Raw genomic sequence first — 25,389 nt, 5'->3', positions numbered from 1 at the left:
TGATCACACGACCCCCTTCAAAGCTGGTTTTATTATAATATTGTTTATTGATTACTTACTTATGTGTGTAGATTGGGTTTATCATAGATACGTCTCTTACTAGTTAAATTTTAATTATCTTTCGTTCAAACGGCCTCTGAACAGTTTGCCGGAAATGTCGCTTTTTGTCGTCGTTTCTAAACTCTAGAAAATAATCTGTTTTACTTCTTGCTCCATGCTTCTTATATTTTTCCCTTTTTATTTAACTTTGCAACCTGTTTGATATCTGCACGCGCACTGCACCAACGAAAAAAAAAACAAATCTAATCTTTTTGCTTCCCCTGGAAATTTCAATCTGACCTGCCTCAAATGAACTTGTACAGATAGTTTTTACAATAGTCCCCGTGATGCTGTTGCTGTTGCTGCTGGTGGTGGCACAGCTGTCAACTCAGGTGCTTCTTCGTGTCGGCGTACGTAAACTTGAGGCGGAACGCTTCCGCGACGAGCACGCCGATGTGCGAGTCGGTCCAGTTGTGGGTCGGCAGGTTCTGCAGCAGCAGCATCAGGCCCTGTGTGGTGGGGAGAAGGGCAAGCAACAAGAGAGAGGATTAGCAAACTATGAATTTTCAATCAATCAAAACACCCAACTACCCATGTTGGTTCCCAATGGTTCGCAAAAGTAGAGAACCTGGAGTTTATTAGAGAACGGCCATCTTAAACCAAAAGTATCACTCGAAGGACGAGAACTGTAAAACGGAGGTATCAATCGAGCAAAAGACCAAGGTTGTTCGCAATTTTCAGTGTATGAACGAACCTTGACCGATTTCAAAAATTTAAGAAATTTCTAAAATTTCTGAAATTTTAAAAATTTTAAAGATAAATAAAAATAAAATAAAATAAAAATTTTAAAAAATTTACAAATTTCACAATTTTTAAAAATTTAATTTTTTTTTAAATTCAAAAATTTTTAAAATTTTTAAAATTTTAAAAACTTTAAAAATTTTAAAAGTTTTGAAAATTTCAAAAATTTTAAAAGTTTTGAATTTTTTTAAAAAATTTTAAAAAATTTAAAGATTTAAAAATTTCAAAAAAATCAAAAATTTCAAAAACTTCGGCAAAATAGGTAATTAAATTTATTCCTAGAATATTTCAACCAAAATTTGTTTCTTCTTTTACAACCACTAGATCATTTTGTACATTTTTGAGCCCTTCTAGACAATTGTAGAGCTTGTCAAAAATGAACATTTTTATTCTTGAAAAATGAATTTTGGTCAATGCTATCAAAAGTTATGGGCAAAAAGCGATTAAAAATGCTCATTTTCAAATTGAGATTAAATAAGTTAAACAAAAAAGACCCCCGAGGTAATTTCAGCAAATGTACTCTAAAATGTGTACTTTCTGATGCTTCCAAGAGCGAGGTCAAACTCTACCAAATGGCGTCTTTTTCGTCGTATTTTGGCTATCACTTTCGTTTTAAAGATCCGATTTTTGCTCTCTGGGAAGATAAATGTGTGTTTTGATAAGCTCTACAAATGTCTACAAGACACCAACTCGCTACGACACAAGCCTGCGTTGATAAATCCAAAAAACTCATTTTTCCATAAACACTTCAACCTAAATTACAAAAATGGCTCTAGAAACTTCCCGTTTGTAGATAGAGCTTTGTGCTCTTCAGCAAAGTTGCTCAAAATGGTGTTCTCTACAACTTTTCTGAAGACACCGAAGCGCTATCTCGTCATCCCGCCAAAATAAAAATTCTGAACCACCCTAAAATTTGGACCACCCTAATATCCACCATACCAAAAGAGGGCCCTATTGACCCTGATCATTAGTCCCGAAGACACCAAAGCTATAAATCTTAACGTATGGTCGCTATCAATTTTGCCACGCTAGATTTCGGGTTCGGACCACTGTGCAATCGAGCAAAAGACCAAGGTTGTTCGCAATTTTCAGTGTAAGAACGGGCCTTGACCGATCTCAAAAATTTAACAAAATTTCTAAAATTTCAAAAGTTTTAAAAGTTTTAAAAATTTCAAAAGTTTCAAAAATTTCAAAAAAATTAAGAAATTTCTAAAATTTCTAAAACTTAAAATTTTTTAAAAAATTTAAAAGTTTCAACAATTTTTAAAAAATTGAAAATTTAAGAAATATCAAAATTTCAAAAGTTTCAAAAATTTCAAAAGCTTCAAAAAATTAAAAAATTTTAAGAAATTTCTAAAATTTCTAAAACTTAAAAAAACTTAAAAATTTTAAAAGTTTCAAAAATTTTGAAAATTTAAGAAATTTCTAAAATTTCAAAAATTTAACAAAATTTCTAAAGTTTCAAAAATTCCTAAAATTTCAAAAAATTCAAAAATTTCAAAAAATTCAAAAAATTTAAAAAATTCAAAAGTTTCAAAAATTCAAAAAATTTAAAAATTTCAAAAAATTAAGTTTTTTTTTAAATTCAAAAAATTTAAATTTTTTAAAAAATTTGAAATAAAAAAAAAATAAATTTTTAAAATTATTAAAAATTCAAAATTTTAAAAATTTAAAAAAAAAAATAAATTTATTAGAAATTTCAAAATTTTAAAAAAATTGAAAAAAAATTGAAAATTACTAAATTAAAAATCTAATCAAATTTCTTTTTCTGAAATTTTAATTCTTTAAATTTTTAAATTTTCTAAAATTTTTGATTTTTTTAAGTTTTTTAAATTTTTTATATTTTTGCCTTCCTCACCTTACTGAGGAAAGGCTATAAAATCACTCAAAAAACGAAATTCTTAATTTTACCTTCTAGACCCACCTTCAAAGCAAATGTCTGTGTGTGTGGTGGGATGTTGATCAAAAAAATTTGCACTGGATTATCTCGGCACTGGCTGAACCGATTTGGACCGTTTTGGTCTCATTCGATCCGTCTTGGGGTCCCATAAGTCGCTATTGAAAATTATAAAGTTTAGTTAAGTACTTCAAAAGTTATGCTAAAAAAACGATTCTAACAAAAGTCCGGATGATTATAAAAAGGGTGGCAGGGTGGCCACTCAAGTCGGGAAATCGGGAAAGTCGGGAAAAAGTCGGGAATTCGCCAAAATCCGCAAAAAATCGGGAAAAAGTCGGGAATTTGTGATTTTTTGTTAAAAAGTCGGGAAAAGTCGGGAATTCTGAGCATACTTGTTTGAAAATTATTTTTCAACTTTTGAACAATTTTAAAATTGAAGTCACTCATTTCTGCTTTAGTAACTTTCTTTAAATTTAAGGTTCTTTTGAATATTTCAATATATTTCAGAATTGAAAAGCTGTTTAAGACATTCAAAATCTTAATGAATATTGGGGTCTTTGACACAGATTTTCATAATATTTTTCTATAAATCAAATGATCGCTATTTTTTTTTATCATTAAACAAGAGGTAAAGTCAATGAAAAACTAATATAAAAATAAATCCTAATAGATTCTATTTAATTTTGTCACATAAATTGAATATTTGAAAACTAACAGATTCCAAATTGAATGTGGCAATGTTTTTTTTAAATAAATATTATTAATTGTTTTACTAAATTCATTAAGTAATTTAAAATATGTTTTTTTTTTTCAAATGTTACCCTTGAACTTTTTTTTGTGAGTATGGGTAAATTAAATACCATGAATAAAGCTTAATTTTCAGTTTTCGGATAACTTAATTATCGCATAAAATCCAAAATAAGTTTTTAAAACATAAAGAAAATTTTGAAATTGTAAAAAAAAAGGAAATTTTGAGTTTTTTGCAATAAATTGTTTAAAATAATAATCTCATCAAAAAAGTTGGAAAACATACAATCATATCAAACTGAATTTTAATTGAAAAAACAAACAGTTAAATACTGACCACTAGATAAATTAGCATTAATTAGAAAATTCAATATCATAAATTACAAAATTAAAAAGGGAACTTGAAAAAAACATTTTTCCATTTGACATTTTTCTAAATCCTTTAAATGAATGATAACAGCAATTATGTTTGAATCATTCCTAGTTTTAAAAAGATGATGAAGTTTAAAAAAAATAAGATCGAGATTTTAAGTTCAGTCATCTTTAACTTTTTGTCATTTCCAGTTGAAACGCAGTATCAAAAACTATACGTTTGCCAATTCAAAAAATAACACGGAAGTTTTAAGTATTGTTGAACTTTCGGTTATTTTTTCAAAGACTAATTGTTTGTGTTTCTACTCTGAATCATAATAATGAAATTCAATTTTTGAAGTTTTTTTATTTGTTGTTTAATTTCTGTAATTACAAAAAATGCCTATATTTGGATATTTTTTTAAATTTATTGATAATTTTTTTTCGGTGGTTAATATTGACTTTTTTATAGAAAGTTTTTTGTTTGAAATTATTATTTAGATAACAAATGCCTATTATTTGAGCATTCTGGAAAAGTCTGGAAAAAAGTCGGGAAAAAGTCGGGAAAAAGTCGGGAATTTGAAAATGGAATTTGAGTGGTCACCCTGGGGTGGTTTTTGTAAGAAACCCATGCATTTTTAGAAAGGTATTCGAAAGACCTTTCCAACGAGTTCAAAAGTTTGAAGATCTGACAACCCTATCAAAAGTTATGTGCACTTAAGTGTTATTTATGAACTTTTTAGAGACCGCGTTAATGCGTCCTGTCGTTGGATAGGTAATCAAAAGACCTTTCCAACGAGTTCAGTAGATTGCAGATCTGACAACCCTATCAAAAGTTATAAGCACGTAAGTGCCCTGAATTATGAAGATTTGACTACCCAATCTGATGGTATGAATAATTATAAAATATGAAATATTAATCAAGTGGATAGAACACTGCAAAGGTCCGCCCTTGTGTATCTATTTTGGATAGCATTACCCTCTAAATGTGAGGAAGGCAACAACCACCTAAGGGTGGATTAAGCAACGTTTTTTTTAAATTTTTTAAATGATTGAAATTTTTGATTTTTTTTGAAATTTTTTAAATTTATAAAAATTTTGAAATGTTTTAAATTTTAGATATTTTTGAAATTTATAAAATTTCTAAAATTTTTAAAATTTTTGAAATTTTTAAAATTTTTGAAATTTTTAAAATTTTGGAAATTTTTAGTTTTTTTTTTTTATATTTTAATTTTTTAAAACACATATCGAGATTTTCTCGATCGTCAGTCGTAATGTGTCAATGGTAGATCGAGAAATTACGATCGAATGATCTCAGTCTACTATCGTCAAATTACGATCGTAATATTATGAGTCGAGAAATTACGATCGAAATATTACGATCGAATGCAATAATCACCAAGATCCTAGCGTTGAGTCGTGTTTATTTGTTGCTATTTCTTTTGTCGCGGTGTTTTGTTACAATTTTTTGACCTAAGCATGTTATAAAAGTACAGTAGTAATTTTTGTGTTAATCCTTTAACCATTCTATAAACCAGCTATTCTCAACCTTCTTCTACGCCGATACCGCCTGCCATGTAAATCAAGTAGGCCCGGTACCCCCGTTGAGAATCGCTGCTATAAACTGAGTAAGGGCTCGAACCTCACTTGTTTGAAGAAAAGAGTGACGATTGAAAAGCAATTGACAGTGAAAGAAATATACTATTTCAAGGATCAATAGTAAAAGAAAGATAGTAATTTATAAACTGTCCATGTTCGCATAAATGTCCCATATGCAAAAAACAGTAAGCTGAGAAAAACGCATTTTAAGTTTGTCCCAAACATAAGGTTACCTGTTAAGTTTTCGCGAAAAAACTGGATTTCCTCTTGATTTCTAGAACAAAGTACTGGATGTTATAGGCTTTTCTGAAACTTCAGACTTTTAGAACGTTAGAGTTTTGGATTTTCTAAAATCTAGATTAAATTGTCAAATGGTCCTATCTACACAGGAAACCCATGACGGATAGGTTGTTTTGAAAATTTAATCTAGAAATATCAGAATTTTTCTTTTCAGATTTTTAATTTTTTTTATTGTTTTCAACATTGAAATTACAGTGTTCAATTTAATTTTTGAATTCAATTATTGTTTTTTTTTTAACAGCCACGCACTGTCATCTATTCTTGAGGGAGTCACGAAAAGAATGCTCAACTTTTCTTGACCGCGTTCCCTTCGATCTGCAAACCTTACTTTGGGGTGTATTAAGTCACTCTTTTAAGACTGAAAATGTTCAGGTTGGTAGCAAAAATCCAAAATAAATAAAAACAATCTGTTCATTTGGAGCATAACATTTTAAAAGGGCACAAAACTTTTGTAAACAATTGCGTATCCCTTTCACTCAAATGACAGTTTGCGTAAGGTGTGAGAGGGATACACAATTGTTTACAAAAGTTTTGTGCCCTATTGAAATGGAAAGCACGATTTTTGAAAGAATCTAGTAGTTTAAATTGTGTACCATGTACGAAACGCTGATAAGACCGGTCGTTCTATACGGGCAGGAAGGCCTGAAAGCGCTTGAAGTTTTCAAACGGCGTACGCGAAAACAACAGTGTATGGCGGAGAAGGACGAACCACGAGCTGGTGTGCAACTCCAAGGCAAGCCAAACGTTTGGGAAACGGCCAAGGTTGGCAGGAATCGGTGAGCCGAAATAAATTGAAACACAGAAGAAAGCAAGTGATAACCCACCTGAAAGTCCCGCTCCTGCAGCAGCTGGTCGCGCCAGTGCAGCAGAAAGGCGGCGCACACGTACAGCTGGAACACCGCGAAGCCGTCCGACTCGGCCAGGTACGTGTCCCAGAGGCGGATCGTGCAGTACAGCGGCAGCTCGCGCGTCAGCAGGTTGTTCATCCAGCGGAACGAAAACTGCAGATAGTCGACGCCGTGGGCCTGCAGGTGCCGGTGGAGGGTTCCTGCGGGGTTTTGGAAGGGATTAGTTTTTTTTTTAGAAATGTTTGTTTGATGGCCAGATTTACCGTCGATTCGCTGGATTAGGTCCTTCAGCTGGTTCACCTTCTCCTGGATACCGAGCTGGGCGAAGATGTAGTTGTCCTGGATGCAGTCGAGGAACTTGGACAGACACCAGAACGAGTCCGCCTCGATGATGTCGCGCTGCTCCTCGGACAGGTCACCCAGTTGGCACTGTTCCAGGTCCTTGTCTGGAATCGAAGAGTTTGTAACTAATCTAGGTTCAACATGAATTGTCAGAAACTCACCAGCTCCGACGGATTCCTGTAGAAACACGATAAAGAACGGCGTCACAAGATCGTTGATGCCCTGGACGTAGCCGGACGCGGGGTGGCGAATTGCCCAAATGAACAAAATTCGCTCGAACATCTCCTGGACCAGTTTCTGCTGGAACAGCGCCACGTGCGGGTTCATCCGCGGCACGTCGATGTGAATCTGGCGGTACGTGTCCTGCTGGATTTCGTCCCGGGCGTCAACGTGGAAGTACTGCTGCACGAGCTTCCGGTAATCGACTCGCTTTCGCTCCAGCAGAGTGTTTCGCCGTTCTAGGCTCGTCGGCAGATAACCGGCCAGCAGACGCCACGTGACGGCACGCATTCGGCGCGGAACGCCCGACCAGCTGATTTCCTTCAGCGCGATCAGGTTCAACAACGGCGCCTCCAGAATGTTGGTAAACTTTTCGTACTTGGACTCGCACTCGACGTCCTTCGAGGCCACATTCGAGGACAGTTTCAACGGCTGTGGACGGCCCGGGTAGGCGTGAAACCGTTGGCGCAGCCGATGATCGCTGACATTGTTCATTCCGTCATGATTCTGCTGCTGCTCCCTTCGCTGAACCACATTCCCGTCGTTGTCACTGTCCACGGCGGTCCGACTGCTAATCTTCATTCCGTCCATGCTCTCGACCATCGCCGCCGCCGTCGTCGTCGTCGTCGTTGCCACCGCCGCCGTTCCGACCCTCACATTCTTGTGATTCTTGTGTGTCTTGATGACGTTCAACGCCGCCGATTGCGAGACCTTCTTCGATATCCGCGCGGCCTCCACCGACACTCCCCCCGAAATGATACAAAACTCATCGTCCCCCAGATCCCACGCGTCGCTCACCGATTCCTGGTAGTCCTGGAACGAACTTCCACCCCCCGCACCGCCAGCTCCAGCTCCCCCATTTCCCCCGGAGGCCATCCGCGTAGCCATCGTGGGCCGACCCGGAAGTCGCGCTGCCGAATTGTTCCGCCAAAAGGTCGACGAACCGGCCGCGTCGCTACTGCTGTTCATGGCCGCCGTTCCGAAGATTCGCTGCTGTTGCTGCTGCACCCTCCCTGCTGCCTTTAATTAGCTGACGACGAGTTTTGGCTGGTCATCTTTTCTTCCCTCTTTGTGTGTCACCTCACTCTCCCGGAAGGGCGCTGCAGCGGCTCCTGCTTCGTACTCGATACTCGTGCCCCTGCAAGTGACGTCGACGACGGGGCGGCGGTTTCACGGCGCGGATCACGGAACACGAAAAACAAAATTAACAAAAATTCCGGAAAACTAGCTAAAAATTTTCTTCCACTATTTTGACGATTTTGACACATACACAGGTCTCACTCACTGATGGGGCTGTTGACATTTTGTAATCTCTTTTCCATCGGATGGACGAAATATTTCACTTGTATTTTGAACCCCGTTAGAAAAAACAGAAAAATGGCCAAGATGACTCGAGAGCAATTCTCTGAGATTTCGGTCATTCAATTTTTTTATGTAGTTTTTAATCCGGCTGAATTTTTTTTTGTGCTTTCGGTATGCCCAAAGAAGCCATTGTGCATAATTAGTTTGTCCATATAATTTTTCATACAAATTTGGCAGCTGTCCATACAAAAATGATATATGAAAATTAAAAAAATCTGTATCTTTTGAAGGAATTTTTTGATCTATTTGGTGTCTTTGGAAAAGTTGTAGGTGTGGATAAGCAGTACACTAAAAAATGATAGACGGTTAAAAAATAATTGGTGATTTTTAACTTCACTTTTAATCACCAAAACTTGATGTGCAAAAAACACTATTTTTTCTATTTTCTGATATGTTTTAGGAGGCATCAAATGCCAACTTTTCAGAAATTCGCAGAATGTGAAAAAATCTTTAACCGAGTTATGCATTTTTGAATCAATATTTACTGCGATGTGAAATCCAATTTGCAATCAAAAAGTACTTTAGTGAAATTTTAATAAAGTGCACCGTTTTTAAGTTAGAGCTTAGGCCTCGGCTTAGGCTGCGATTAGTGCGATAAGCAGAGCAGCGAGTCAGACGTGCGTCCCTCAAGAACCAAACAAGTGTTAAAAAGTTCAAAAAAAAAACCTATATATAAGTGCATCTCCAGCGCTGGTGGCAAACATCGAAGCAAATCAATTTTGCACCCGACGTCAACCCCGTCAACCACACCGCGGTTATCAAATGTAAACATTTAGTGTATCCCGCTTAATACGATGGAGGTGTGAGAGGGATATGTCGTGTCCCCAAGCCTAAAACAGCAAACCTCTTCAAACCCAGAACTTTTGCACATCTTACTGCTTCAAATTTATCAACCAGAAAAAATCTTAAACCTACCCGGTCGAAATTTGGATTTTGGATTAGATTTCTGAAAAAAGAAAGTAAAGATGATTTGGAGTTCAAAAAAAAAAAACAATTAAGTAAATGAATTATATTGCATGAGTTGGATAATTTCAATCAATTTCAAAGCGACAATTAAGGAAACAGTAGTCTAGAATCGTACACGTACAAATGTTGCTTCTGATTGAATTTCTGAAATAAAAAAAAGTTTTTTGTGGATCAGAAGAAATTCGAGTGAAAGCAAACTGCTGAATATTGCTCTTTATTTTTAGGCTAGTATGGAGATCGGAAGGAAAGGGGCCAAGAAACAGCTTTACGAACAGCAGAACAAAGGAGAGGGCGCGTTTTTCTTGGTGCTTTTCTTTACCCTCTTTGGCTTGTTTACGCTGCCGCTGCTCCCCTTTTTGAAATTTTCTTGACCGAAGGGTAGTCTGGAAACAAACACACTTTAGCTTTGATTTAAATACTGGAAAATAAAATGTAGATGATTGTCGTGACCAGATGATTAGATGCAAAGAGATTCAAGTAGCCAAATTATATTAATTGAGTTTGAACATTTCAGCCATTTTAAGAATATAAACAAGAAAATATGTCTGGCAATCTACAAGGTTTAGGCACCAGTTTAGGTTTTGGCTTTTGATTGAATTTCTTTAAAAAAAAAATGAAGATGATTGTAAGTGCAAAATTGTAGTAGACGAATAATATTGCGTAGAAAGAGAATTTCAGTCAATTTCATGACGATAATTTAAGAAACGGTTGTCTTGTTGCAAAGAGTTTGGAGAAGCCAAATGATATTGAACGAATTTGAGTATTCCAGAGAATTTCAAGGATAAACAAAGAGAAAAGTGTCTAAAACCTACCCGGTCGAAATTTGGATTTTGGATTAGATTTCTGAAAAGAGAGAGAGAGAGAGAGTGAGAAAAGGGCACAAGAAATTGAGAAATAAGGGAGAGTGAGTGAGAAAGCAAGTATTTGGAGAGGAAATCATGTGTTCGTACAGGATTCTCTCTGCCTACTCGAATCAACCTCATGTTGATTCGGGTCATTCTGGTTGATAAATTTGAAGCAGTAGGATGTGCAAAAGTTCTGGGTTTGAAGAGGTTTGCTGTTTTAGGCTTGGGGACACGACTCAATATTTGCATTTATTTACATGGCCTAATCAAAAGAAAACTAAAATCAATAAATAAATAAAACGATTTTTTCTAAAATTAGAACAAAAAAAAAGAAAATTTCAAAAGAGTCTTCTAAATGTTCAACAAATTAAAACAAAAAAAATCTATCAGTTTGATAAACATAATTTTAAATTCTAGAATTTTTTTTTATTTTTAAATTTTGGTAGATTTAGATTTTTTGAATCTTGGAATTTTTTAATTTCAGATGTGAATGAAATCAGGTAGCAAATTGTTGAACTTTCGACATTTTCGAAAAATGAAATTCTTTTAAATTTTCAATGAGATTATAAACTTTAAGCATTTCTAGGCATGAATCATGGCATAATTATTGACTTTGTAGGTAAACAAGAGCAAAAAACGAAAAAAAAACCATATTTGCCCCCCGCTGTGGGCTTGTTTCGGTGGCAAATTCGCTAGGGGAAGACGGAATTATTTCAAGGTGGTAAATTTGATCTTGGTTTCCATAACCCGAGTGCAAATTTGATTTGCACCCCGATGCAGATGCCCTTGGAATGTAAATAAAATGTAATTATTACAAGAATGTTTTATAAAGATATATTTTATTTAAAAAAAAAGTTACAGCCATTTTTAGGTAACTTTTTTGAAAATATTCGCAGTAATTTTTTTTTTTAATCTTAACGCCCATGCTTACCCACTGTTGTTAAAGGTTGCCTTGAGTTTTCAGCTGACTTTTTGGAGAATGTTGAAAACACGTTGTCACCCTTTAAAAGGGTATCGAAAATGTACTGAATTTGACATACCCTTTTAAAAGGGTGACGCCGGGTGAACTTTAAAAAAGGATAGAAAGTATCCTTTTTGAGGATTGAAAGTACCCTTTTGAGGGATACTTCTGACTTTGAGTGAAGTTGACAAATCAACGTGGAATTATTTCAGTTCAACTTGCTGATTTTCAGACCACGGTAGTTCAGCGACTTAGACCTCCTGTCAGTAGAAGCGAAGGAGAATCTCGCAATAAGCAATATTTATTTAGAGGAGAAAAGCAACTCGCGACAAAATTTTGAGGCTAGGAATTTTGAGAGGTATGATTTTCATAAAGTATAGAGGAGAAAAGCAACTCGCGACAAAATTTTGAGGCTCGGAATTTTGACAGGTATGATTTTCATAAAGTATTCGCCTCCTTTTCTCTCCCACAGAAAACCTGGGAACGAGGTAGCTGTCAAACTAGGCCAAAATGTTAAAGTCACTCACAAAATGAACTTTGAGTGATTTGAGTTCATTTCTGACGTCACGATTTTTTCCTTTATACGCAAAGATAAATAATTAAGCGTGTACACGCAGAAAAATGTTTTGTAGATTCAGCCTGTACGAGGTTTGATTCAACAAAATATTTTGTTGAATATAATCAACAAAATTTTTGCATTAAATCAACTCTCATGTTTTGTTGTTTCAAATCGGGTTTTTTTGTTGATCAAAATTTGACAGAAGCTCGTTCAAATCAGATTTTTGTTGAAGCAACGTCGATTTCTGGAGTTTTTTTTTGAAAAGGTCCAATATACCAAATTTTCAGTTTTTGCTTTTTGGGTGTTTTTCAATACCCCTGACTCAAGGCGGTTTTAAAAACACCCAAAAAGCAAAAACTGGAAATTTGGTTTATTGGACCTTTTCAAAAAAAACTCCAGATTTTTTGTTGAAACAACCCTGATTATTTTTTCAAAATAAGGTTAGTCTTTCAATTGAATTAACAAATGTTGAATAGGAATAAAAATAGTCATTATTTATTAATATTTGCATTTTTTTTTATCGTATAGAAAACAATTCGATGTGGTCCTCCATGTGTTGCACCCGTGGTTGCACCTTGTTCGGTCTATGTGCCGTTTCGCTGCTTTTGAACCGCACCTGGTGGCACCGCCGCCTCCTGATGAACCGACGAGTTTGTAAAGTTGCCTCCCGCGTTGAATGAGCCATGTTGTCATTGGCGTTCCGGTAAACCGTGGTTACGTTGTTTTCCGCAGAAGTCTGCAAGGATGGTAGAGGATCAAAAAGGGTCATTTGAAGTAAAATGCTAGAGCGGCTTACCAAGCATGTTCTGTCGAGTGGTTGGGGAGTTTCGTGAATCTGCAAAACATCTTTAACTTCAAGAGATGGCAGCTTGCGCATATCAATTGTTGATGATGAGGTGGCCTAGCTGGTGGAGGTGAAATCGGCACGAATAGCGCACTGACTTCTCGCATTGTATAAAATGACGGGATCGGGATCAAACACACGAACGAAATTCTCGCACGGAACAAAACTTGTCCACTCAAATCAAATTCAAGAAAAACTTAACATTTTGACATATAGCGGGCACGTGTAAACAGCATTAAATTTAATTAAAATCAAAAAACATAGTTAAGTTGATTCAACGCCGATTATTGTAGAATCAACGCAATATTTTTGTTGATATTTCCAAAAAGATTTGGCAAAACACACAGAGTAGATTCAACTCAAAATTTTGAGTTGTTTCAGTTGGTTTTGAGATCTGTTTCAACAAAAAATCGTCAAGTGAAAACAACAAAATATTTTGTCGATTCAAATAGGCCTGATATTTTTGCGTGTATGAAAACCTATATTGAAATATTTCACCTCAGCTCGGTTCATTTGTTGGGCATCGATGGCTTTCGACCTTATTTGACAATCCCTCTGAGCTGTCATTCTCATTCGACCTCATTCTTGTGCGTCAAGTGAAATCACAAAAGTCGACATTTTCTTTTCTTCGGTCACAAAAACGTAAACGTCCCGTGTGCGCGGATCCTCAAAGCCTGGTTTTCGCAGTACCGAATGATCGCGTGAGTTTGTCGCCGCTGCCGCCGCCGCCATGTCCCTGTCCAGTATATTGCCAGCGCCGTCCAACCCGATATGGGACCGCGAAGACGAGCGTCGCCACAAGGCTGCATCGTCCAGCTCGGGCTCGAATTTGGGTGCGCTGGTCAGTGCGAAGATCGCATCGCCTCCATATGGCCAGCGCAAGGGCTGGGTCCCCCGGACGGAGGCCGACTTTGGTGATGGAGGTGCCTTTCCGGAGATTCACGTTGCGCAGTACCCGCTGGGTGAGTTGGGAGGGGGATTTTATTTGGTCGTGTGGGATTTTGTGTTGATTATTTTGTGTGTGTTCCGCAGGGTTGGGAGCTCCGGGGAATGCCAACAAGAAATCGAATGCGTTGGCCGTCCAGCTGGACCAGAGTGGGAAGGTGAAGTACGATGCGATCGCCCGGCAGGGCCACGCCAAGGACAAGATCGTGTACTCCAACATTAACCAGCTGCTTCCGGCGGAGGTTTTGTCCGAAGATGCGGAAGAGCTGCAGATGCCGGACCAGGAAGCGCTTGATGAAATTACGGAAAACACCCGCCGGGCGCTGGAGAAGCTGACCAATCAGAAGATTGTGTCGGCGATGCCTGTGCGGGCTGCCGAGAAGCAAGGTCCGGCGCAGTACATCCGGTACACTCCGTCGCAGCAGGGCGATGCGTTCAACTCCGGGGCCAAGCAGCGCGTCATTCGGATGGTCGAGGCACAGGTCGATCCGATGGAACCACCGCGATTCCGCATCAATAAGAAGATTCCCCGTGGGCCACCGTCACCGCCGGCACCGGTTCTTCACTCGCCGACACGCAAGGTTACCGTGAAGGAGCAAAAAGAGTGGAAGGTTCCGCCGTGCATTTCAAACTGGAAGAACGCCAAAGGTTACACCATCCCACTGGATAAGCGTTTGGCCGCCGATGGTCGCGGACTGCAGCAGGTGCACATCAACGAAAAGTTCGCCAAAATGGCCGAGGCGTTGTACATTGCTGACCGGAAGGCACGTGAAGCTGTCGAGGCCCGTGCCCAGCTGGAGAAGAAGCTGGCCCAGAAAGAGAAGGAAAAGAAGGAAGACATGCTGCGGCAGATGGCTCAACGGGCCCGTGAGGAACGTGCCGGAATTCGTCATCCGAACGAAATGGCTCAAGCCGGTCCCAGCGGAGAAGGCAGCTCAACGTCGGCCGAGTTCCGCGAGCGTGAAGAAATTCGTGCCGAACGTCACCGGGAGCGTGCACGCGATCGCAACCTGGCCCGCGCCGCCCCTGACAAGCGATCCAAGCTGCAGCGTGAACGCGAGCGTGACATATCCGAGCAAATCGCACTTGGAATGCCGGCCAAGAGCAACCTGGCCGGTGAAGCCCAGTTCGACCAGCGTCTGTTCAACACTTCCAAGGGCATGGACTCGGGCTACGGCGATGACGAGGCGTACAACGTGTACGACAAACCGTGGCGCGAAGCCGGAACACTCGGCACGCATCTGTATCGGCCCACCAAGGGCGCCGACAATGACGCGTACGGGGCCGACCTGGACCAGATCATCACCACGCAGCGCTTCGTGCCGGACAAGGAGTTTAGCGGTACGGATCGGTCGGCGCAGGCCGCACGCCAGGGACCGGTGCAGTTCGAGAAGGAGGAGGATCCGTTCGGTCTGGACCAGTTCTTGAACATGGCCAAGAAGGCGCCGAAGCGCAAGGAGGACGCCATGGCTGGCGGCAGCGGAAGCAGCAGCAGCAATCGCGACAAGGACCGTAAGAAGCGGAGAGATTAAGAGGAGTCTTTTTTTTTTAATTAAATGGAATGAAGTAATATTTAGTTATTAGACATGCATTACATGATTGGGTGTAACATAAATAAATAAGTTTGACGTAACGGACGGCTTTATAATTGAATGAAAGAAAATCACACGTGGTGATTATTGCATTCGATCGTAATATTACGATCGTAATTTCTCGACTTACGATCGAGATTTCTCGATAGTAAGATTACGACTTACCATCGTGAAATTACGACTTACCATCGAGAAATTACGATCGTAATTTTACTGTTGTGAAATCTCGATCGTAACCTTTTTTGGTTTTTTTTTATTTAAACGGAATATTTAAATAAAATCTAAGTTATTTTTTTTTCCAATGTGAAAAAATAACAAAAATAAAAAAATCTAAACGAATTTTTTTTTAATTTCAAACAATTAAAAAAAAATCAATAATTTAAAAAAATTTAAAACTTTTAAAAATTTCAAGAGCGTCAAAAATTTTAAAAATTTCAAAAAATTCAAAAATTTAATTTTTTTTAAGTATTTCAAACATTTCAAAAAATTTAAAAATTTCAAAAAATTCGAAGTTTTTAAAAATTTCAAAAAAATTGAAGTTTTTAAAAATTTCAGTAATTTTAAATTTTTGAGATATTTGAAATATAGGAAATTTTTAAAAATTTTGAATGTTTTAAAAGTTTTAAAATTTTAGAAATTTTTGAATTTTTTGAAATTTTTAAATTTTTTGAAATTTATGAATTCTTTGAATCTTTTAAATTAAAAAAAAAAAAGAATTTTTTTGAAATTTTTAATTTTTTTAATTTCTTGAAATTATTAAAATATTTGAAATTATTGAAATTTTTTGAATTAAAAAAAAATAAGTTTTTGTAATTTTTAAAATTTTAGAAATTTTTTAATTTTTTTTAAATTTTTGAAATGTTTAAAATCTTTGAAATTTTTGAAATTATTAAAATATTTGAAATTTTTAAATTTTTTGAAATTATTAAAATATTTAAAATTATTGATTTTTTTTAATTTTTTGAAATTTTTGAAATTTTTTAATTTTTTGAAATTTTTAAAAATTTTGAAATTTTTAAAAATTTTGAAATTTTTAAAATTTTTGTAATTTTTTAAATTTTTGTAATTTTTTAAATTTTAGAAATTTTTGATTTTTTTTAAATTTTTGAAATTTTTAAAAATCATTGGAATTTTTGTTATTGTTTTATTATTAAAATATTTAAAATCACTGAAATTTTTCAATTTTTTGAAATTTTTAAAATTTTTGTAATTTTTTAAATTTTAGAAATTTTTGGAATCTTTGAAATTTTTGAAATTATTAAAATAGGGTATATGGCCCTATTTTGGACCTACTATGCAAAGCGTCAACATATTTCGCATAGTTCTCAGGAACGGTCTAACTAATTTGGCTCGTTTCAGGATTGTTTTGTGCCTTAATTTATGCTTAACAAAGTGTACTATTGAAAATTTAAAATAATTTAACCATTCCATTGTAATTAGCATTTCAAGTAAAACATTTTTGGATGCTTTTGGACTTATTGAATGTATTTTGGAGACATCGCTGAACCTATTTTGGACCCACACTCTGATTGGTTGAAATTTGGACAACTCGAATTGCGGCGTGCGTCGGCAACACGCACACTTACAAAAAATCGGTTTGATAAACCAAAGGGCCTATCCACTATTATAATTTGGAAAATACCTATTTAAAATTAATGATTTTTTTTAATTTTTTAAAATTTTTGTAATTTTATAAATTTTTGTAATTTTTAAAATTTTTGAAATTTTTGAATTTTTTTTTTGTTTTTTTTTTTAATTTTTGAAATTTTTAAAATCTTTGGAATTTTTGAAATAGGGTATATGGCCCTATTTTGGACCTACTATGCAAAGCGTCAACATATTTGGCATAGTTCTCAGGAACGGTCTAACTAATTTGGCTCGTTTCAGGATTGTTTTGTGCCTTAATTTATGCTTAACAAAGTGTACTATTGAAAATTTAAAATAATTTTACCATTCCATTGTAATAAGCATTTCAAGTAAAACATTTTTTGGATGCTTTTTGGACTTATTGAATGTATTTTGGAGACATCGCTGAACCTATTTTGGACCCACACTCTGATTGGTTGAAATTTGGACAACTCGAATTGCGGCGTGCGGTGGCAACACGCACACTTACAAAAACTCGGTTTGATAAACCAAAGGGCCTATCCACGATTATAATTTGGAAAATATTTGTTTCAGAAATTAAACAATTATGATGAAACAATGGATTTGAATTTGAAAACGTGTTTTAATCATATTGAATGGAAACTCACGCATCTTTAGCAGGTCTCTGTCCTATTTACAATTTGCATATTCTTATGACCTAATTGTTCAAGCATTAGAACATTAAAGACAACCCGTTATTACTCGCAATAAAAACACTTTATCTTAAAATTAAATGAATTAAGCTACATAACAAGTAACAATGAAAAAAGGTTCTAAATTATTACGCCCATTTGAAATGTTAGTCTTGATTTTAATTTTTTGAAAATATTTTTTTCGAAAAGATCGGAAAATTTCACGAATGTTTCATGTTTTAACATTGTAAATCGGACCTAAAGTTGCTGAGATATCGACATTAGAAAATGTTGGGTTGTTTGGGTGAGACTTAGAAAACATCAATTTTCCTGTTTTGACAAAGAACTTTGTCCTAAGGTTTCTATACGTGGTGTTAATCCAAAATTTTCGCGAAGCGAAAACGTTACGTGACGAATTCCCCTCTCGGCAAATTTCCCCTCTTTTTGGTGCACGCTGGTTGGATGAACGAACGTTTCCCAATCAGTCAATCGAGAGACGTGAGATTGATGTATCTAAAATCACCCCCACTCCACCTCATAATTTTCGGATCGTCGACGAGCCAACAAAACTCGGCTCAGTTGATCCCGAAAATTCATTCTATTGCTGGACGTCGACGAGGACACATCAGAAGCAGATGGCCTGGTGGCCCGGTAGCAGACGGTCTGGAGGTCTGGGAGCAGATGGCTTGGAGGCAAGGACCAGCTAAGACATGCCAGTCGCGGGAGTCGATCATTGGAACTGGCCACCACCTGGCCTGGAGTGGCCGTAGGCCCCGGGGATGTTCCGATGGGGGGACATTTGCCGGACCGTAAGAGTTGGGGCAATATGGGTATCAAACTTTATGGTTTTTGCTACTGGACATGAAATTTGACATTTCGGCAGTAGTGGCCACAATCCGGAGTGGCCGGAGGCCCCGCGGATGTTCCGATGGTGGGAAATTTGCTGGACCGTAAGAGTTGGGGCAATATGGCAATATGTTCCCCTAGTTCGATACGACGGTAATTATAAAGGGGAAATTTGAACCGGACATTCTAATCGAAAATTTCAACAATCATCTTGCAAAGTTCTTTGTCATACTGGTCATGTGTAACATAACCACCTGCACCTTTTTTTAGCCTTGGCATAGCAATATCTCAGCAACTATGGGTCGCATCAACAAAGTTCAATAAAGCAAAATATAGAGAATTTTCTCAGCTTTTCGAAAATATTTTTTTCAAAGGTGGGCAAACATGGGCACTAATTATAAAAAATGAAAAACTGCGACAATTTTCAAAAAAGTTACCTAAAAATGGCTATGACTTGAAAACGGTGCACTTTATCAAAAATTCACTAAAGTACTTTTTGATTGCAAATTCGATTTTACATCGAAAAATGAAGTTGAAAATTTTTTGCGACCGATATTTCGATTTTTTGAAAAAATCAGTATTGATTCAAAAAATCATAACTCGGTCAAAGATTTTTTGCCAAGTTTCAATCAAGTTTTAGTGACAAAAAGTTAAATAAAAAATTACCAACATTTTTTTTACCGTGTAGCATTTTTTTTTCAGTGTAGTCCATATTCATACCTACAACTTTGCCGATGACACCAACTCGATCAAAAAATTCCTTCAAAAGATACAGATTTTTGAATTTTCACATATCATTTTTGTATGAACAGCTGCCAAATTTGTATGGAAAATTATATGGATAAACTAATGATGCAAAATGGCTTCTTTGGGCATACCGAAGGCACCAAAATAGTTTCAGCCGGATTAAAAAATACAAAAATTAAAATAAAACAAAAAAGACCGATTCCGTAGAGAACTGCTCATATGCCAAAAATCATATATATTTTCCATATGTATATTTCTCTGATTAGTTAGCAATACGTCTTAAAAGCCATCACGATCTCCGACACATTTTTGATTTTTTTCTGAACCAAACCAAATTTTGTTTGTTTTCCAGTAAATAGCATTTAAAAGACGTGCAGATGATAATTCAAAGCATTTTTTATTTATAATTCGTTAATTGATCGAGAACTAATCGAAAAATTGATTTGTTTACAACTAGCACTTAGGATCTTTTTAAAACTAACTCAAGATTTTTTTAAATTTAATTCATACGACTTTTTCAAAAACCACTCTTAAGCGATGTTGACAGCTCCTGTCACGGTGACAGCTGACGATTTAATGAACTAGACCCTTTAGGTTTTTCAATCGTTTCCCCTTCAATTCCAACAGGGTAGCCAGTTTGCATTTTTTGAAGCAAAAATTAAAAATATATGCGGCTAAATTGGTGATAATGATGTTAAGACAAAAATAAATCAACATCAGTTCAAATTTTGGGATACTTTGCAATCGGTCCTAACAATCATCTAAATCTTTAGCTTCAATTTGCATTTTTATCGTTTAAAAAACATATTTTCATTGTTTCTGTTAATCATTTGCTTTTTAAAGCTTAGATTTCATTCAAATAATTACAGTAAAGAAATTCAATTCAAAATATTAAATTAAAAAATTTCAATCAATTTCAATGAAATATCGAAATAAATTGATAAACAAAACTGGCAACACCTTGTTATGCATGTGTTTGTGATAGCCTTGAACCGACGGCAAAGTAGCTCCAAAACTGATCCAACGCGGCTGATTTGAAAAAATATTTTGAAATGAGTTTTTTTCGATAATAGAATAGTTATTTCAATGGTTTAGTGACGGAAAACAAGAAAGAATTAAATAAGCAACAGTTACATTGCTCGGAAACCGGACGAAATTGCTTGGTGTCAGTGCAAAACAGAAAAAATCATCAAGGTGTCGCGAGCCAAATCTGATAAGCAACGAGGCTGGAATTTTTGGACCTAATCGATGTGGTAGGAAAATGAAAGGAAGTTCGAATGGCGTTGGAAAAAGTGGCTGAAAAAGCGGAAATAATCAAAAATGTTAACATTTTTGGAAGAGGTAAGATACAAAACGATCCTGCCTACACTTTCTGTTGGTTGGATTCAGTGAATTCGTACTTTGAAAGCCTGAACTACCTCGATTAATAAAAATAGGTCCAAAATAGGTACTAGGTCCAAAATAGGATCATATACCCTATATGAAATTATTAAAATATTTGAAATCACTGAATTTTTTAAATTTTTTGAAATTTTTAAAATTTTTGTAATTTTTCAAATTTTAGAAATTTTTGAATACTTGAATTTTTTAAAACATGTATCGAGATTTTCTCGATCGGCCTATCTACAATCACTTAGCTTAGAACATCTAAGTAAAGTAGTTACTTAGGAAAGTCTGCAACTTACGTTCGTCATCCACAATCAACTTAGAAAACTTGCTGGGCTGATATACGTTGCTATGCAGTTGTTTGTTTACCTTTGATATGGAAACGTCAACTTACCGTAGATTTTGAAATTTTCCAAACCAAACGTCAGTTTCTAATTTGATTACTTTTCCATTGTAGAAACTCAGATTCATTTCCATTGATTCAAATTTCTAAGCTAAGTGAAATTTTCTAAGCAAAGTGATTGTAGATAGGCCATAATGGTCGTAAATTGTCAATGGTAGATCGAGAAATTACGATCGAATGATCTCAATCTACTATCGACAAATTACGATCGTAATATTCACCACACAAAATCTTCGGACGCCTAAAAATGAGCAGAAACTTGCAACAAAGACCACAAGCGACCCGGGGGTCGTTAAGGTTAGGGACCTACATAGGGAAATGAAATGTTCTGGGAGAAATTTCAAACACTCAAAGTCATGCAAATTTAAGGTTGAAAAACTTGTAGTTTTTCTTTGGTGCTGGCACTTTTCTTGTACCGAACAAGCACAAACATAACAAAAACTATCAGATTATTATCAACAACTGTTTTACAATACTTTTGATTGTTATAAGTCTCGTTTTTTTGCCAAAATGATTTTAAATTGATTCCGACCTTGTTCTTACATGACCTTGTTGCTCGATTGGAACCCCGATTTGACAGTTCGATTGGAACCCTGAGAGTGACATTTCGCCTCTCCATATAGGCTCTCTAGTTAAGGTGTGGATTGCTTTGTTTTTTTTTTTTTGCTTCTAACGAACAATCTGTCAAGCGATTTTCTCTCTCGCTTCGCGCCAATGTTTACAAGCAATGTATTGTTGAAGTCAGCTGAAACTAAAAAAAGCTTTCAGCGAAACGAATAGTGCACTAAAAAATTGTTCGGAGCGCAGATTTTATTGAAACGACGCAGATTACAAATTGAAGCATATCCGCAATATCGAAAACACGTGTGAGGGAGTTGGTGTTCGCTGGAAATTTCGACACAAGTGCTGAAAAGTTGAGCTTTTCAGAATTCAAATTAATTCTTTAAGTGAACTTTACAGCAGTGTGATTTTTGCGAACGATAAGAAGGCCATTTGGTCACTTTAGAAGAAACAAACCGTGACTGATTGAATCATTTTATTATTTTTTTTTGTTCCTTTATCATTTTCCATTACACATTTTGAAGAGATTTTGAGTACAGCGCTTTTCTTTCTTCCTGCCGTCATCCTCTCATTTTATTTTTTGCCCGACACACGCACATTAATTGCTTTAGTTCAGTCGACTTTACGCGCTTTCTCTCTGCCGCTTGTAATTTTTCAACGTAATGTTTGATTTCTAAATTTTATAAACACCTAGACGTTGCCTACACATAAAAAAACTAACGGAGCCAAGTGAATTTTGATGGTGATAAAGTTTTTTTTTTCTTTTGATAAGACGACGATTTTAATTTTTTTTTTTTGGGAAGAATAGTTCGCACTTTTTTTAAGGTTTATTTTTGATGTTTTATTATTCTTGTTGTGTTGTTCTAAATTCATAGTAAGTGTGTGTGTGTGTGCGTGCGAATTTGTGTGTTGTGTTTAGTTTGACAAATTCTCGCGTAAATTTCTGCTCGAATGCATGATTGGTAGAACTTTTGGAATAACTCGACTTGTCAGCAATTTGTTGTTTGTTGAAAGAGATATCGTATTTCGGTGCGATTTAGGGCGAAGCAGCCGCGCTGAGCCGTTTCTTGGCGCTGGGCGGTTCGTCGTCGCCGGCACCATCTCCCACCACGACCACAACGGGCGGCGTGGCGTGCTCGTCGTCTTCGCTGGGTTTGACCGCCGCAGCGGCGCTCACGTTTTCGTCGTTGTTCTCTTTGCTGTCGTCGTCGTCGTGGTCTTCGCCGGCGACCGCGGCCAACTCCTTCGCCGTCTCGATGCGCTTGGTGAGCTCTTTATGCAGCTTGCCGATCACATCCGGGCGGGACTTGAAAGAGAAAGCGGAAGTGGAGGTTGTTTCGAGTCGTTTTTGGGATTGATAAAGCGGTTTAGCTTACCATCACAAGGAACACTTTAACCTGGCCGTTGTTGTCCATGGCGGTGAGGCGCAGGCTCTTCTGGCTGGACTGGTCGGCAGTCATTCCGGACCAAACCTGCAAACGGAAGGCAGAGGTTAGTTAACGTAAATACGACCATGATTGCATCTTACCTTGGTATTGATCAACACTCGTAGGTTGCCGGCCTGCCGGAACACCACCCGCGACTCTTTGCTGCCATCCGAGTCGTTGAGGCGAAGCGTACCGTGGCCGCGCTCCTCCCAGTTGCTTTTGGCGAACGCAAACAGCTTGCAGTTCAGCTCGGCCACGTTCCGTTCGTCCTCTTCGCCGGTGATTGTTTCGACTTCGTCGAACTTTCGCTTGAGGGCGCCTCGGCTTTCCTCGTACCGACGGGCCGCTTCTTCCAGGCTTTCCTCAGTGTTACCGCCGGTCGATTCCGGCTTCTCGCCGTTATTTCCGGTGGAACCTGCTGCAGCGGAGGCAGCTGTCGAGGCCGGTGTCGTCGAGTTCGAGGAGGACGAATCGTTGCTGTTGTTGGTGGTGGTCGTCGTCGTGGCCACCGTACTAGAAAAGGATAGCCCGGCCGTCGGAGTGGCGGACACGTCAATGTTCTCACCGCCGGTGACCCGCTCGTGGACATTCTGGCCAAACACGAAGCCCTTGTTTTCGCTGATGGATTTCACGTTCGCAAACAGATTCGACTTGGGCAGCGTCGAGCGGTTCAACGCGGTCAACGGATCCGAACCGCCTTCTTCCTTATCGTTTTTGGCGGTCCCATCCGACGACGTTTCCGGCGCCTGCTGGGCCGAAGCTTCCGATTCCGGATCCTCTTCGCTTTGCTGCGTTTTCAGGAATGGATTCGAACCGAAACTGTTGCTGCCACTGCTGTTGTTCTGGAAGGCCGACCCGCCAAAGTGCGACGGCTTCAACACACTGGGCTTCAGATTGAAACCTCCCCCGGCTGCGGCCGTCACCGACGACGCCGACGAACCACTGCCAAACAATCCTCCCCCAGCACCCGCTCCCGAACCGAACGTAGCAGGCTGCCGCAAAATACTCGACTTGAGCTGAAAGCTGGACTGGTTCTGCTGCGGAGTCGCTCCGGAACCGTTCGAACTGTTCGACTGGGACGATTCCTGCTCTTCGTTCATCATGTTGTTGTCCCCTGATGGCAAGTAAAGGAAGAAAACCAAAACATTTTCTGCTTCCACCCAAAGCAACAAACAAAAAGTTACTCACGCTCAACATTCGCCATCGTCGGACAAATCCGTCGTCGTCGTCCTCTTCCTGGTCTGTTTTATCGGGTCCGGATTGCGGAAAAAAGTGGCCAATAATTTTCCTCTTGGAACCCAAAAAAAAACTCGCTGCTTCTGGAAGAAGATGCAAACCTGATGGGGCTGCGAACGCGGGCAGGCTTCAATTTTTGTCAAGTTTTGGGCTTTGGCAGCGGGCAGTGGGTTGAATCGCAGCAGGTCGAACGGAAATTTGAGCCAAATATATTAGCTTTGAAGGATGTGAAATGTTTCGCAGTAGGGTGGATCATTTTGTGGTGAATGGTGTTGACAATTAAACCCAAACTTAAGCACTGTCCAATGAACGTAGTACTTTTCGCGCGATATGTCATTGTTTACAAAAAGTTGTGCTCCACTTTTATATATAAAAGCGCGCAGTTTTCTTTTATTATTATTTCGCGTATATGTGATTGTGTTCGATTTCGACTGTTTTGAAGATAGTGAAATACCGGTAACTGCTGTAATATGATGTGTTCCGCATTCGCATTATTTCGGTTTCGATACTGCACACTCAAAGTAAATAGTATCCTTTTTTCAAGTTCACCCGTCGTCACCCTTTAAAAGGGTATCGAAAATGTACTGAATTTGACATACCATTTTAAAAGGGTTACGCCGGGTGAACTTTAAAAAAGGATAGAAAGTATCCTTTTTGAGGATTGAAAGTACCCTTTTGAGGAATACTTCTGACTTTGTGTGCAGTGTTCATGTCTTGCAAAGGGAGACTTCTATAGAGTTATCTACGTGCGCATGTATTGCGTGTACGTACACGAAAAAGATTGAGGTTAAATTTTGTCCGGCCAGCAAAATCAAATGGTGCGCTAGTGTGTGTACGCGAAACGTCATAAAGCTCTATTGTATTGCTACAGGACGCGGTAAGTTTTAACCATTCTCACAGAGGAAAGGCTATAAAATCACTCGAAAATGAGCTTAAATACACCTCTTAGATAAACCTTAACGTGTAAATCAAGCCAAAACGTAAACATTTGGGATTATTCCACTATTAAATAAAATGAAATTTTCATTCATTAGTACACTCCCTACATGCACTCTAAGAATCAGATTGATAGCCAGCAATTTTCTATTGAAAAATGCAAAAACGCAAAAGGGCACGTGTTCAAATGAGCTCTTTTCTTTTTCGTTAGTTTTTCGTAGTTGAGGAACATTTTGTGTTATAAAGTAGACTTTTCATACATTCTTAACACTAATTCACTTCAAAACCAAGTTCAAAACAAAGTTTGGTTTACTTTTCACCAAGGATTTTGCAGAAAAATACTTTGTCAAA

The 25,389-nt window shown here is 37.5% G+C and overlaps 3 protein-coding genes across 3 annotated transcripts; 1 reads left to right on the top strand and 2 right to left on the bottom strand.

Moving 5' to 3' along the window:
- Positions 1 to 20: 20 nt before the first annotated feature.
- On the bottom strand, positions 21 to 8,436 carry LOC6039936 (TBC1 domain family member 22B). The gene is made up of 4 exons (XM_038255452.1): positions 7,086 to 8,436; positions 6,846 to 7,028; positions 6,559 to 6,782; positions 21 to 548 (listed from the first exon to the last, which is right to left on the bottom strand). The coding sequence occupies exons 1-4, from the start codon at positions 8,110 to 8,112 to the stop codon at positions 423 to 425; spliced, it is 1,560 nt and encodes a 519-aa protein (XP_038111380.1). The 5' UTR covers positions 8,113 to 8,436; the 3' UTR covers positions 21 to 422.
- Positions 8,437 to 13,248: 4,812 nt separating this feature from the next.
- Positions 13,249 to 15,258, top strand: LOC6039935 (puff-specific protein Bx42). The gene is made up of 2 exons (XM_001849380.2): positions 13,249 to 13,642; positions 13,713 to 15,258. The coding sequence occupies exons 1-2, from the start codon at positions 13,411 to 13,413 to the stop codon at positions 15,155 to 15,157; spliced, it is 1,677 nt and encodes a 558-aa protein (XP_001849432.2). The 5' UTR covers positions 13,249 to 13,410; the 3' UTR covers positions 15,158 to 15,258.
- Positions 15,259 to 21,920: 6,662 nt separating this feature from the next.
- Positions 21,921 to 24,256, bottom strand: LOC6039934 (ran-binding protein 3). Its single transcript, XM_001849379.2, has 4 exons — positions 24,055 to 24,256; positions 22,968 to 23,980; positions 22,816 to 22,911; positions 21,921 to 22,745 (listed from the first exon to the last, which is right to left on the bottom strand). Exons 1-4 carry the CDS (start codon positions 24,068 to 24,070, stop codon positions 22,476 to 22,478), a joined length of 1,395 nt encoding a protein of 464 aa, XP_001849431.2. The 5' UTR covers positions 24,071 to 24,256; the 3' UTR covers positions 21,921 to 22,475.
- Positions 24,257 to 25,389: the final 1,133 nt, after the last annotated feature.

Source organism: Culex quinquefasciatus, chromosome 1 (assembly GCF_015732765.1).
Source record: "Culex quinquefasciatus strain JHB chromosome 1, VPISU_Cqui_1.0_pri_paternal, whole genome shotgun sequence".
Lineage (NCBI taxonomy): Eukaryota > Metazoa > Arthropoda > Insecta > Diptera > Culicidae > Culex > Culex quinquefasciatus.
This window is presented reverse-complemented; position numbering and strand designations above follow the sequence as displayed.

Bases quoted from the DNA above. Each gene is read 5' to 3' on its own strand.
- LOC6039935 (XM_001849380.2), top strand. From the start codon at position 13,411: ATGTCCCTGTCCAGTATATTGCCAGCGCCGTCCAACCCGATATGGGAC. The intron at 13,643-13,712 runs GTGAGTTGGGAG...TGTGTTCCGCAG, and splicing joins CGTTGCGCAGTACCCGCTGG to GGTTGGGAGCTCCGGGGAAT.
- LOC6039934 (XM_001849379.2), bottom strand. The intron at 22,912-22,967 runs GTAAGATGCAAT...TTCCGTTTGCAG, and splicing joins GAGTGTTGATCAATACCAAG to GTTTGGTCCGGAATGACTGC. The intron at 22,746-22,815 runs GTAAGCTAAACC...TTCTCTTTCAAG, and splicing joins TTAAAGTGTTCCTTGTGATG to TCCCGCCCGGATGTGATCGG.
- LOC6039936 (XM_038255452.1), bottom strand. From the start codon at position 8,112: ATGAACAGCAGTAGCGACGCGGCCGGTTCGTCGACCTTTTGGCGGAAC. The intron at 7,029-7,085 runs GTGAGTTTCTGA...CTTCGATTCCAG, and splicing joins ACAGGAATCCGTCGGAGCTG to ACAAGGACCTGGAACAGTGC. The intron at 549-6,558 runs GTGGGTTATCAC...CCCACCACACAG, and splicing joins TGCAGGAGCGGGACTTTCAG to GGCCTGATGCTGCTGCTGCA.